The sequence below is a fragment of the Amia ocellicauda genome, chromosome 14 (assembly GCF_036373705.1).
Source record: "Amia ocellicauda isolate fAmiCal2 chromosome 14, fAmiCal2.hap1, whole genome shotgun sequence".
Lineage (NCBI taxonomy): Eukaryota > Metazoa > Chordata > Actinopteri > Amiiformes > Amiidae > Amia > Amia ocellicauda.
Window position 1 is genome coordinate 15935229 of NC_089863.1, and position 14446 is coordinate 15949674.

General features: G+C 43.0%; 1 protein-coding gene and 1 long non-coding RNA gene across 2 annotated transcripts; one reads left to right on the forward strand and one right to left on the reverse strand.

Annotated features, from left to right (window-relative positions):
• Positions 1–6247: 6247 nt before the first annotated feature.
• On the reverse strand, positions 6248–10559 carry LOC136768862 (cardiotrophin-1). Its single transcript, XM_066723252.1, has 3 exons — positions 10437–10559; positions 7914–7996; positions 6248–7740 (listed from the first exon to the last, which is right to left on the reverse strand). The coding sequence occupies exons 1-3, from the start codon at positions 10450–10452 to the stop codon at positions 7321–7323; spliced, it is 519 nt and encodes a 172-aa protein (XP_066579349.1). The 5' UTR covers positions 10453–10559; the 3' UTR covers positions 6248–7320.
• Positions 10560–10604: 45 nt separating this feature from the next.
• On the forward strand, positions 10605–14025 carry LOC136768863 (uncharacterized). The gene is made up of 3 exons (XR_010822041.1): positions 10605–10668; positions 13345–13541; positions 13660–14025. It is a non-coding gene; the product is annotated as an uncharacterized LOC136768863 (long non-coding RNA).
• Positions 14026–14446: the final 421 nt, after the last annotated feature.

The window sequence follows — 14446 nt, forward strand, 5'->3', positions numbered from 1 at the left end:
TCAACTGCAATTGCTGACAAAATTATGCTGACCAGTGCAGGGGCATGTCCAGAACATTTTTAATGGGATGGCTGAGGGGAGGCACATATCAAACTTAGGGGGGCCGTCCTTCATCAATGCAACATGGATTTTTTCAATATAATTAGATGTTTCAACACTTTAAATGATTCAGCTTAGGTTTGGTACATTTCTCTCTTCAAATAAATCACAATTCCAAAAGTCTTAATACAGTCTTTGCATTGAAGGTTAAGATTGTATATAAGGGTATTATCATACATTAGTAAATTTGTGCCATCACTGATTTGTACCATAGCAACTCAGTCAGTGAAGATTAATCAAGATGCAGCTGTCTTTCTACTCTCCACCCACCCATTAATGTTTTATAGAAGGAATAATAGATTGTTATTCACGCAGGTCTTTTCCCAATTTGTAAAAATGTCCAGATGTTTTAATAACTATTTTCCTATTGGTCAGTATAGCCTACATCTCTTTGAAAATCAGGTTAGGCCAGCTAGCTAGTTAGTTTGAGGGTATTACTCCTCCCTCAGAGTAGGAGGTAAGAGAGAGTTATAAAGTGTTGTGAGTGTATTGAATAAAATACAAATGAATGTTAACATGCATTCATCACAGCGCATAGAGTTTATTATGATTATGCTTTGTATTAGTGGATAATTTGTCATTCATTTTGTGGTTTATTTTTTAGTTTTATTTGTGTTAGAAAACCAGTCGGATATAGAATTGTTGTGATGAATATAGGCTGTCCTATTGATTATGAATGCGGCTTGTTTTGGGGATATTTGCCATGCAGTGGTCGGACAATCTCATGTGCTGTCAATGCCATTGTGGTCTGATGGAAAATATCAGTAACACACAATATTCAATTTCTATCTGTTCTATATTGTCGAAATAACCCTTCATCATCACACCGCTGTAACACCTTACCTTTCATGGAAGGTGTGCCCAGTCATCTTCTCATTGCTGCCATCTCCCAACTCCTAACTAGGTAGGGACCTTGTGAGGTCTCCAATATGGTGTCCATATTAGGACATCCTCACTCCTCAGCGTCAGTTGTCATGCATCCCTTACTTTTGCGATCAGCCCTCAGTATGTTTAGCATTCAGCCCTCACTCATCACTCATGTTTGATATCACCCATCGGGTGTCAGTCTTATTTGGCATCAAGCATCACGCTAATTTTATGCCAGTTCTCGTGCATCACTCGAATTCAATATCAGGTATCAGGTGTCATTCATAGGAACATAAGAAAGTTTACAAATGAGAGGAGACCATTCGACCCATCATGCTTGTTTGGTGTCCATTAATAACTAAGTGATCCAAGGATACTCTCCAGTGTGACTTTAAATGTTCCCAGATTTTCAGCTTCTACCACATCACTGGGGAGTTTGTTCCAGATTGTGACGACTCTCTGTGTGTAGAAGTGTCTCCTGTTTTATGTCTTGAATGCCTTGTAGCCCAATTTCCATTTGTATCCCCGGGTGCGTGTCTCCCTGCTGATCTGGAAAAGCTCCTCTGGTTTGATGTGGTCGATGCCCTTCTTGATTTTGAAGACTTGGATCAAGTCCCCACGTAGTCTCCTCTGTTCCAGGGTGAAAAGGTTCAGTTCCTCAGTCTCTCAGTAGGACATTCCCTTCAGACCTGGAATAAGTCTGGTTGCTCTCCTCTGAACTGCCTCTAGAGCAGCGATATCTTTCTTGAAGTGTGGAGCCCAGAACTGCACACAGTATCCAGATGAGCTCTAACTAGTGCATTGTACAGTCTGAACATCACTGCCCTTGTTCTCAATTCTACACTTTTGACAATATACCCTAGCATCCTGTTTGCCTTTGTATTGCTTCCCCACATTGCTTGGATGGAGAAAGTGAGGAGTCCACGTAGACTCCTAGGTCTTTCTCATGCGTTACTTCATCTAGTTCTATTCCTCCCATAGTGTAATTATAGTGGACATTTTTGTTACCTGCATGTAATACCTTGCACTTGTACACATTGAATTTCATCTGCCAGGTGTCGGCCCACAACTGAATATTATCCAAGTACCTTTGAATAGCCTGTGCTGCCGAGATTGTATCTGCTGAGCCACCTATTTTAGTATCATCTGCAAATTTGACAAGTTAAGTCAACATTTTCTTCCTCTTGATATTTTTTTGCATACCTCTATTAAACCATTTTGGCCAATGTTTGTTGGTCCTCAATTTGCTAAGTTTTGGAATAAATTTCTCCTGAGCCTCTAGTAGTATATTCTTAAAATATACCCATCCATTTTCAACTCACTCTGTATCCAGTGTGCTCCAGTCTACCTCTTCTAAGTGCCGCCTCATACCTTCAATGTTTGCTTTTCTAAAATTGTAGACCATTGTTTTAGACTTGGTCCTTGTTTTTGAAAGAATGCCTCAAAGCTAACCATATTGTGATCACAGTTTGCCATTGGTTCTCTAACTAATGCCATTCTGACTAGTTGGTCATTTGAAAAGATCAAGTCAATACATGCACTCTCCCTGGTTGGTTCCCTGACAAATTGAGTTGGAAAGCAGTCATTTACCATCTCAACCATTTCTATTTCTGCTTCTGTAGTCCCAACTGGGCTTTCCCAGTCTGTTTGGGAAATTGAAATCCCCCATTATAACAGCCACATCCTTGCTACATGCAGTCCTGATTACACTGTACAATGCATCATCTAGCTGAATATCTGAGTTGGGTGGTCTGTAACACACTCCTACCACTAATCCTCCAGATCTCTTGTTCAAAAGTTTAACCCACAATGATTACGTTTTGTTAGCAGGATCTAATTTGAGTTCTTCTGCCTCAATGTTGTTTCTGACATATAATGCTACCCCACCCCCTCTTCAATTTTGCCTGTCTCTCCTAAACTGTGTGTGTCCTTTCAACTTGTATTCATCCCCATCATTTTCTGTAAGCCATGTTTCTGTCACTCCTACAACATCATAGTCACCCGCCAGCACTGTGGCTTCTAGGTCTAACATCTTGTCCCTTATATTCCTGGCATTGAGGTACAAACACTTCAGGACTTTCTTACTAGCAGTTTCCCTTGGTTTTCTTTCCTTAGAGGAACATCTCCCATTGTCAGAGCTCCCTGCCCCCCTGGTTCCTAGTTTAAAAGATTCTCAATTTCACTGCACATACGCTCTCCCAATGCATTAGCCCCCCTTCTGTTTAGATGTAGACTGTCCGGTTTGTACAGGTCCCATCTATCCCAGAAGAAAGACCAATGCTCCATAAATCTAAAACCCTCTTCCCTACACCAAGATTTCAACCACGTGTTAAACTTTTGTAGAATCCACCTTATTTTCTTTTATGGATTTTCCCAATAAGTCAGACCAATGAACCAGAAGTACGTGAAGAAAGAAGTTCATTGCTTTACAAGCTTGGAAGAATGGCAATCACAGAGGCAGTCTCTCTATGATAGCAGATTCTCAAAGGCACTTTACACACACACATAAGTATATGATATAGTACATGACGCGACGGACTCTCTGCCAATCTCTTCAGACATGTCAGTCTTTCTAGGACATATTACAGATCTAGTTGCTAGGCAGACATGGAATTTGTCTGTTATCATAACTCTGTCCATCTTTAATTTATTTAATTGGTTACAGGAAATATCAATCAAGCAAAAAACCCAAACAGACAATGGAACTGAGCCAGGCATTCATTTATCTATAGCAGTGGTCTCAAACTCAATTCCTGGAGGGCTGTGTGTATGCTGGTTTTTGTTCCAACTGAGTCCTCAATTATTTAATTGGTCTAATTGTTTAATTAGGTAGACACATTTAAACACCTATCCAGGCCCCGGGATATTTTATAAGCAACTACACCATGAATCAAATACACTTTTAGACCATCAACCGTAAAATACCTCACAATCTATTTTTTAAATATGTCAAATTGAAAAATTAATTGGACAAATTAAGTAACTGAGGACTCGGTTGCAATGAAAACCAGCATACACACGGCCCTCCAGGAATTGAGTTTGAGACCACTGATCTACAGAATGTAGTTCAAATTAATAATAAAAAGCAAGCATAACAAAAAAGATATCAAATACAAAATAATCAAAATAATACAAATGATTGACATACCATGTAACCAATGAAATAACAGTAAATATTTGATTGGCTATTAAATATAATCCCAGAAAAAACACAGATACCTGATACTAAATTTGAGTGATCCCTGATACAAGAACCGAGTGACTCCTGATACCTGACATAAAGTTTGTGTGACACCTGACATCAGGGGTGTCACTAGACCCGATTTAGTGGGGCTTCAGCCCCCCTATATTTTCTCCGAGCCCCCCTAAAAATATTATCATCAAAGAATTACAAAGCAACACCACAGTGATGAAATACCGTCACCCCTACTAACACCGTGGAGAAAACATCGTCAGTTGACACCTGACACCTGACATTAAATTTGAGTGATGCACGAGAACGACATAAAATAAGCATGATGCTTGATGTCAAATAAGACTGACACCCGATGGGTGATATGAAATATGAGTGATAGCTAAACTTGCTGAGGGCTGATCGAATGATGAAGTGATGAATGACAACTGACAATTGAGGAATGAGGCTGTCCTAATATGGACACCTTGCTCCTAAATATTGGTCAAGTTTGGAGAACTTTTAATTCTAAAGAGTCTTTATGATCGCTTTTAAACTCCATCTTTTTGGTTTGATCAACTTGACTATTGACCAATCAGACCTCAGAATTTGTGGCGTGGGATGGGGTGGGGCATTGGGTGGCCAATCAGATTTCAGGGGGCGTGGCCACTCTAGATACATCCCCAATGCCGACTTCATCCATCTTCACTGCAGTGTGTGTCCCTAATTTGCACGATGTCCAGTACATGATGTAATACCAAATGTTAAAGTAATTTCCCTGCGCAGCACAGACACAAGCAGGCGTTTCTGAATGGGACACATTTTCAGCACAATTCCTTCTGACTCTGCCACTCTGTGTCTCCTCCACAGCTTAGTGCGGCCCAGTGGCCCCCTGCCACAGGGGGAGCTCCACAACCAGGCTGCCTGGGATCGCTGCGGGGCTCTGGGGGCGGCGACTCGGAGACACCCCGCTGTCACTCACTGGAACAACCATTGTGACATCACAGCAAACTACAGCGGCCGCGTTCACACTTCACTCTTCCCACTTCAGAAGAGTTAGAGTTACTAATGAGTTACAGGGTGATTCTCAAAGCTTTCCAGTCAGAACAAAACTGACTCCAAACTGAAAGTCACTGACAGTTTCAAAAGAAAAACTATTTATAGACCAAATAAAGACTGACAATTAAAAGACACCAAGACCGAGAATGAGGTTTAAAAAGATCCTGTATAATTTAGAAAATATCACACATGAAGTAAAATGATAATTTCCTTCTCTTTTATCCCAGCTTTCCCACCTATTCCAAGTGTTCTTATCAATACAATGTGGGTTTCCTTTATAACACATGTATAAGTATATCTCAGTGCAATATCAATTTAAGAGATTAGTAGAATTGAGTTCATTAGTTTTATTATAATTATGTTAATTAAATGTGGGTTTAATGACGAATAGCATGTAAACTAGCTACTGTTCTAGATGAAATAGTATTATAGATATTTATTATTGAAAAATGGTTTTCTTTGTTCAATTAACATATCTCACTGTAATATAAATCTAAATGATTAATACAAGTCTTAATTTAAAATGTTGGTCTTGTTATTATATCTAGGATTGAACTGTGGGTTCGTGCTAGCTAAAGTGATTTCCCATTTTCTGAAAGTCATTTTGAGGAGGGAGTGTAGGAATTCAAAAAATGCAGCAAGTGGTTCTTCTGAGCTCTGCTTATTAATGCCAAGTTTGTGCTGTATTAAAAAGTAGAGATGAGTACTAACTTGACATCACTGGCTCAGTGCTCTAGCTCTGCACCACCAGAGGGCCTCATTTGCTCACACTTGCATTGTACAGCTGACTGTCTCTGCCACAACAGTGAGCTCAGAGAGGTTAACCGAGTTTATTACCATTTCTACTCACTGCAGTATGTATATATATATATATATATATATATATATACACACACACACACACACACACACACACACACACACATATATATATTTGTCCCCCCACACCCACTCAATAGGTCCTATTTCCCCTGTGACACCTAATCAAAGCCAAGATTATGAACTGTATGGGGCAGGAACCACGAAGAACAGAAGAAATCAGACAAGACGTTTTCTAGAGTCTTATTTTATTTAATATTAATGTTTTGGGTGGCTCTGAGGCTGATATACAGGTCTAAGGTTTTAAACCAATCACTATCAAATAAAAAATAACCTGGCGGTGAATCGGGACATTAGTGAGATGAAGAGGGGCCCCGTTTCTTCTCTTCTCCTTAGTAACGAGAGGACATTTAAGATGACAATAACCACCCCTAGTACTGTGCCAAAATGCCAAGAGATATTTGCTCAACTGGCAAAACTCAAGGCTCCCCAGGTCTCGGTCAGTCCAGCAGTGTCCAGTGCGTCAGTCTCACTGTCCCATCAGTAGCAAACTGCCCCACTGGGTAGGGCAGCAGTGTGGCATTGCCCAGTGCTGGCAAGCTGGGTGACTCATTAAGCGAGGGAGACCCCAAGAAGTCTCCAAAAGGATCCCCCCACCCCACCACCAAGCCGCGTTTGACCCGTTCTGGACCGGAACGACAACGTCTCAAACGCAGGAGAAGAGCAACTCTCAGACGCTGACACCACAAGAGGCAGCAGGGTGCGCCGACCGCACAGTCGTCACAGTGTCAGTAAATACTCTGGAAACGTTCACAGTTCAGTAAGATACATATGCATCATCATCATCATCATCATCATAAATACATATTTGTCTCTCTTATAAAAATAGAAAATGTGTCGTTTAGTTTTCACAGGGCGCTTTTCAGTTTTGTTTTGTTTTTGGGTAAGAAAGTCAATTGTCCTTTTAGTTATCTGGCTGCAAAGGCAGACAAAATCCAACCAGGTTGAACACAGGCCTGGGGACAGGAAAAGATGCTTGTATAATAGAATGTATTCATTGCTCAATTAAAACTTACACTAAAACGTTATAGCGAATCTCAAAATTAATTAAGGGACAAAGCTGGGAGATTATTTTGTGCCAGTGGTGAAGGAAAAACAAAACAAAACAGAAAGCAATGAAAGTGACCCTGTTCTGGTTAAAACTGTGATAAACAATAAATATTAGAATAGAAAACTATATAGAAAACTATGGAACTATTATTAAAAGAACAATACAAATCACTTGACCTCCCGCACAGTCCTGTTCATACATTCACACAGCTCCAGTCGTCCAGGTCAGTCTTGGCGACCTGCAGCCAGTCCAGGCAGCCCTGGCACACGCTCAGACCGACCATTTTGCGATCAAAGACCGTGTGGGGCGGGGTCTCCTGGGCACAGGGGTACTGGTGCAGTTTCGCGGAGCTCCGCACCATTTCCAGGTTGGCACAAAGGTCGCCAAGCTTGTAGATGACGTCCTCCAGGAGCTCGTGGAGTTTGTGGGCATCCGGGTTGAGGTCCGTCTGCCAGCGCTTCACCTCCTGCAGCCGCCTGACCAGGGTGCGGAGGGCGGCAGCCGTCTCTTGCAACCTCTCCGACGGGCACTTGGGCCGCTGCTCTGCCGCCGGCTCAGGGCAGGTCAGGGGACGGGGGTTCACATTCTCGAATTCGAAGCCCTGCCTGAAGCACTGAGGAGACAGACAGAGAGGGGAGGAGGAAAGTTATTTTCAGTCTGATGGTTTAAATAACAGTCTTTGTGGATTATTAACTAGCGTTGTGCTTTGGCCTGTTGTGTGGAGCAGGAGCCGAGCTACAGAGATGGGAGGGCTGGGGTGTAAATATCAATAGGGAGGGGACTCACGTATTCCTCCAGCAAGTCCTTGCATCGGCTCAGCAGCAAACAGGTCAGTCTTTGGGAATTCTTGATGGTGTCCTGCCGATCCGCTTCAGAGAGGGAGAGGAAAGAAGGAAAAATTGAGAAGGAAGAAAAAAAAAAAAAAAAAAGTTTCCTCCTCCACTGTGAGGGGGCGTTGAACAGTCAACTGTACCATGAAAACAATAGCAGTACCAATAACAATCACAGTACATCTAGATAGAAAACACCCTAATTGAGATCATTCAGTTCTGGGAGAAGGGAAGGCCTCATCCGCCCACATTGCTATTCAAGAGAAATCAGTCGGGGAGGAGAGAGCGAACTGGGGGAGGCAACGGGGCCACAGTCGGGTGCAGCAATACAGGAACCGTCCCACAAACGCGTTGGTCGAGACAGCACAGGAAAAACAGGAAAAGCCACACTTTACAGGAACAGCGCACTGTGCAAGACTCCCATGATGCACTTTGGTTCCCTGACCCGCCACTCTCCATCCATCCTGTTGTCAAAGACAAACAGCAATAGGAGCCAGTCTTGCCCACGGTGCCAGGCTGCCAGTGCCCACTGAACACTTCCCCTTACAGCAGGCGCAGAGCTGTGGAACTGGTCTCCGCGGATAATCGTTAGTGGAGGCGCTGGAGTTACCTGTTCAGCAGGGCTCTTTGTTAGAAATGTGTAATCTCCAATCAGGTGGTGGAGTAGGATTTTTTTTCTTTTTCATAATAAAATCAGATTAAAAGTTCTATAGTCCGTGTAAAGGATTAAGGGCTCTCCTGAATACACTTGATAAACGACAACTGTGGTGTGCAGTCAAGGTAGTTAACCTCAACTGCCCAGTCCACACACACAGCCCAGTCACTATAGCACCTGTGCGGTATAACCTGGTTTAAAAATGGGTAGATGTATGTTTTTTGTTTTTAAGGAGGATTATTTTGATTAACAATATTGAAGCTTTAATGAAAGGGCTGTGTAATAGCTGGGCTGTTGTGCTGATGGCATTAAGTCACCCTGGAGTTATGCAGACAGAACTGCTACAGGAGTTCAGGAGGGGGAGGGAGCAAGAGAGAGAGAGGGAGAGAGGGGGGGGGGAGGAGTCGCGCTGCCATCCATACAAACACCGCAACGGGACTCGGGCCCAGAGAGCGGACAATAGCCTCTTTTAAACCCTCACTGATCTCCACAGCCCGCTTCCCAGAAGGGGGCTCGCCGGAGGCTTAAGAAGTATTTTCTATTCCCTTCCCAGCAGCGGCGATCTGGTTCCAAAATCCTGCACCCGTCGTGCACTGCTCTCAATACCGGTTGTTTTTGTTTGGAGGGGTGGGCAGAGTTTAAAACTATTTAATTATTTTACGAAGCGACAAAGCCTGCTTATTACAAGGAAATGAACACCCTCCCTCTCTATTTGTAAGAAAAGCTTCAGTGCAGCCAAAGCACAGACAGACTGGTCTGGTACACTCTTCATCTTCCCTCCTTGACAGCAGTGAGAGAGTAAGTGTGTGAGAGAGAGAAAGCAAGCTTACAGGGCAATGGGGTGTGTTAAAGTTAAAGGAAAAGACCCCAGAGCCCTTTGCAGGTGGGCAGGAGGACAAGCCCAGAAATAAGAGGACACCCAGTCCAGAAAAATGCCCCACCAGCATGAACCAGGGTTAAAGCACAGATCCCTAGACAGCCTTAACTGTCTGCATCTCTCTCATAAAAGCACAGACAGACGCTAGTGATCAAAGGCTGCCTGGAGGCTCCAGAGGGTTTTAAAATCTGGCTGCAGAGAACAGAGAATTACATACCCCCCCCAAAAAAAAACAGAGCAGGAGCACATTGCTGCAAAGCCTGGGACCCTGACGTCACATCACCCGTTTTGAAATTCATATAGAAAACCAAACAAAAAATAATGTTTTCTACCCAATGGGTGCTCAATATAAGACAGTATACACCTGGGTAACTATTCGCAAAACAGCTCAAGGTTACAAACAATAGATAAACACTTTCGTAATTAGTCTAATTAGAATCAATGGCGCGGTTTGGGATCGGATATGGGGAACTATTCAAGTACTGTGGCAGCCTATAGATGCACAATCCTTACACATGGCTGGCAATGCTTTAAAAACACTTAAAAGTCGATCATCGCAGATTTTGCCGACGACGCGCAACTTCTCCAGAGTTCTTCGCCATTTCAACTGCACGCACTTACAATCGCAGTGCATCAGTAGACAGCAAGCAAGTTCATTTTCTTCCAAGTAAATTAGACATTCTTCATCCCAAGACGTCCTAAGAGTTTGGCACAGTGGCATTATCACGGTTTAGGATCACGCTTTTGCAGTGATTAAGCAGCACGATGGTCCCGTTCGTGTAGCGCAGATTTCCTACAGATCTGCGCGGCTCCACCAATGGGATCGGCGCGATTGCGCAGATCTGCGCAGGCCTGCGGACACCTGCGCTCCACGAATAGTAATAGCCACCACAAACAGTTTTCCCTGCACGGCTGTCTATTCGGAGTTTCACTTCAGACAGACTCACCTTGCATGATATCCATGGTGGCACCGTGCAACTGGTTTACAACTTGACTGGGTCCGATCCGCAGCGTGGCTCACTGCCTGCGTCCGGGGGCTTTAAAAAGCGTGACTCTGCAGACCACCCCCCCACGCCGCCTCCTATTACGGCATTCCCGCTCACCCTCCGCCGGCCCCCTGCCCCGCACCCCGCTGCCCGCACTGTGCCCGGCGCGCATGCCCGGAACCGGCCGCGGCAGGTAAGCGCGTTTCGGAAGAGCGCACACTGCTTTGATGTCTCTATGGTCGTTTGTTTCATTTATTTCTATTCCCGTATGGATTGTATTGTGACGTCAGCGCAGAGCAGACTTTTCGCACCGGTCTGGAAAGTGATTTATTCATTTATTTTGGATTCCATGGAATAGGAAAAAAAAACCAAGGCGTCAATCCATGCGTTTGCCAAGGTGGAATAAGGACGAGCTGTCTTTAGGCCAAGCTCCCCCGGCTATCCATTGATGCAACCCAGACACCCCACAGTGCAGAATAGCAGTGATATACACAGGAGTACAATTAAGGCGTTTGTTTGTTTTGTTTCCAGCTTCTTCTGCAAACTTAACACCACAATAATAATAAATTGTCATAATAATTAGTAGTAGTACTCTTCATGTAGGATATTGAACTGTTGCAAGATCTTTATTATTATTATTATTATTATTTAGATTATACAATGTAAAGTATACTAGAGTACAATACAAAACAGTGCATTAGAGTTAAGCATTTTGTAGTGTACTTCAGTGTAAACACCGTGAAGTGTAGACAGTTGTATTATGGTAAACACACACACAACTATACACCGATCAGCCATAACATTATGACCACTGACAGGTGACGTGAATGACACTGATAATCTCGTTATCATGGCACCTGTCAGTGGGTGGGATATATTAGGCAGCAAGTGAACATTTTGTCCTCAAAGTTGATGTGTTAGAAGCAGGAAAAATGTGCAGCGTAAGGATCTGAGCGACTTTGACAAGGGCCAGATTGTGATGGCTAGACGACTGGGTCACAGCATCTCCAAAACTGCAGCTCTTGTGGGGTGTTCCCGGTCTGCAGTGGTCAGTACCTATCAAAAGTGGTCCAAGGTCCATGCCTCAACGGGTCAGGGCTGTTTGGGCGGCGAAAGGGGGACCTACACAATATTAGGCAGATGGTCATAATGTTATAATGATGGGTGTATATACACTATACTACGTGGTCCAAAGATCAGGCTGCATCATCGTGTGTGCACACGGACAGGCCTCTAGCCCTGTACAGACTGAATGACTAACACTATTCACCGGGGCAGACTGGGTCTAAATCTTTGCCTGGAAAGTTCAGCTCGACTGGTCCGCATTGATGCATGGCATGCAGCGCTGCAGTGACTAAGTATCACTACAGAAGACCGCAAAGGTAGGCTACAGCTACTGGCAGGTTTCCACACATATCATGGGCAATTTAGTACAAGCTTACCATGACTTCATGATCTAGATGTCACATCTAGCTGATAGTATTTAAAATAAGATAATATCAGAAGCTTCATTGACCGGCAGCTTTGACTGTAAAGCAAACCTCTAAAATAGATTAATGAATGCCTGGGCTTTATAACAGTTTATTTTAAAAAACGCAATTACATGCTTTTTACAGCATAACATCCTAAAACACCAATCACTTTGTTTATTGCGTTTTTAGGAATCATGGCCGGCGATTTGATCTACGTCACTGAGCAAGTGCTGAGTAAATTCGCCACTTTTTTCTGTTAAACTTATTTTATCATGTAATTGTGAATGACAACAAGGTAGCCCCCTCCAATACACTTTTTGCAGTGTCCAAACGCGTATACACTTTTAAAGTATTTCTCACGGATTGCCATGTCGTGACAGGACGCGATTTTAATTGCAAACCACCGAGCAGAGCAGTGTCTGTGGCGCATGCGCAGGGTGTCTCCCTCCTGGCCAGGATCGCTGCTCTATTAATAACGTTGTACAGTTTGTGTTATTGTGGTCTGTTATTTATATTCTCATTCAGTTTAAAATGATCAAAATTGGGAATCCGGCAGAATCTGTGCATGCGCTGCATAAAGCGCACAGCTCTATTAGGGACATTTTGAATAGAAACTACATTCTTGATATGGGGATGTGATATATCACTGCTTATTGGCTTTACAGCGCCAGCTTCATTAATGACAGACCTACGGTGGCCCTGAAGTGCATTCTGCTTTTTGTTTTTGTGTTTCTCGTTTTATTTTATTTTTACATTTGTTCTTGCTTTTGCGTTCTGCTTCTTGTTATTCTGTTTTTCTTTTTGCAGTTGTGTTTTGGACTTCAGTGCCACCGCGCAGACCACTATTACACACTGTAACCTCACTTGTGTTTTTTGACATTCACCTCCCTTACAAATAGTGGCCCAAGGGAAAAGTGGATGGACGGTGTTAAGTGTGATTGTAGCAACGCTGGCACAACGTTGATTTGACTCGCATAACACTTGGCTCCAACCAACCCTCACCTTCACTGCACCGCTGTGTTAGTAGGGTTGCCAACCAATGCAAAGGGGGTGCAATATCTAATGATGTTGCTCTTATGTAGGCTCTCATTAGCCATGTTTGATACCTTTTGTTTTCATTTGATATGCTTTTGCTCCCATATGACACTGTACCAAAAGTATACCAACCTTTTCCTTATTGGGCACGTATTTGCATTTTATAAAGGGGTTAATATGTTAAAACAAATCGCTTGCTCTTGTGGGTATTTCAACTGTATACTCGGTATTATGATTAAATGAGTAGAATATTTTAGATGCTTGAAATTCGTATTATTGATCGCTAATGTTGGAATTGTGTGGATTGCCAAGCAGACTTTATGGTGTAATTGTGTGTTGGTTTAATGAAAATCCCACTCCAGTGTCACTGCAGCGAGTGTACGGTCTGCCCCAGGAGCAGTGCCCTGATCACAATGGGCATCCATGCCACCCTCTCTCACGCTGCGCCTATGAAGTGGAATAGGATATCTGGCTGAGTCTGCGTGATCTCCCTTTCCGGAGACTCAATAAGCGCTCACTTGTCCATTGTGACGTGACAAAAACGCAGCGTCCCACACAGGTAATATGGAGATCTTTCACAATCCCATTTTCAAGCTCTCTTGACCTTCCTACAGATCCTTTGCTTCTGGTACGTGCTGCACCAGGAGTCCTTCATATGAGCTCATTTCCCCCCCCAGGAGATTTCCCGTAGAGCTCCGGTATCTCTCGGCTCCTCCTCCACCCACCATTCACCCAGTGACCGAATTCCGAAGTGGAGACTGAACTGGATGTGGTTCCCATTTCGCTCCTAACCGCAAATTGCATGAATATGAGAAGGGCTACCGTGCATGGAAAGAATGTGTAGGAGCAATAACCTGTAAACATGTATGCTCTGTGTGTGGTGCTGGGGTGACTTTTATGACTTTTCTGTTAACTGTGCATGCTTTATTATATAAAAAAGGTAGTTTAAACTACCTGTAACTGGATGCAAAAGATCATGCACATTTTGCCAATTGAAAATGCTATTAACACCGATATGAATTAAAATATATTTTAAAAGTGAACTTATCTTTGCAGACTGTTTTATAAAGCCACATGGCAAGTCAGTCGTATATAAATATAATTTAATTTTGCACAGTAGTTATATTTCAATGTTTTAAACTGCGCAGGCGTAATCAGCTTGGGTCTGTAAAATTCCACGTTATACCAATAATCGGCCTCTCTCTCACTACCTTCAGCACTTCATTACGTTAATGGAAACCCTTTTCCCCCTAAAGAATCATATGTAAATCTCCGGGTTATGGTGTCGGACTGTCAAACTATTACATAATACCAACACGAATTTAAAATAAAACCTCAAAAATAGATTAACTTTGTACAAATAAAATACAAAAAATAGTAATGTTAATGCAACTAATTAACAGCAACTGTTAATGTAAGAGACCCAATGCTTTCAAAAATACTGCTTATTAGTGAGTTGTTGGA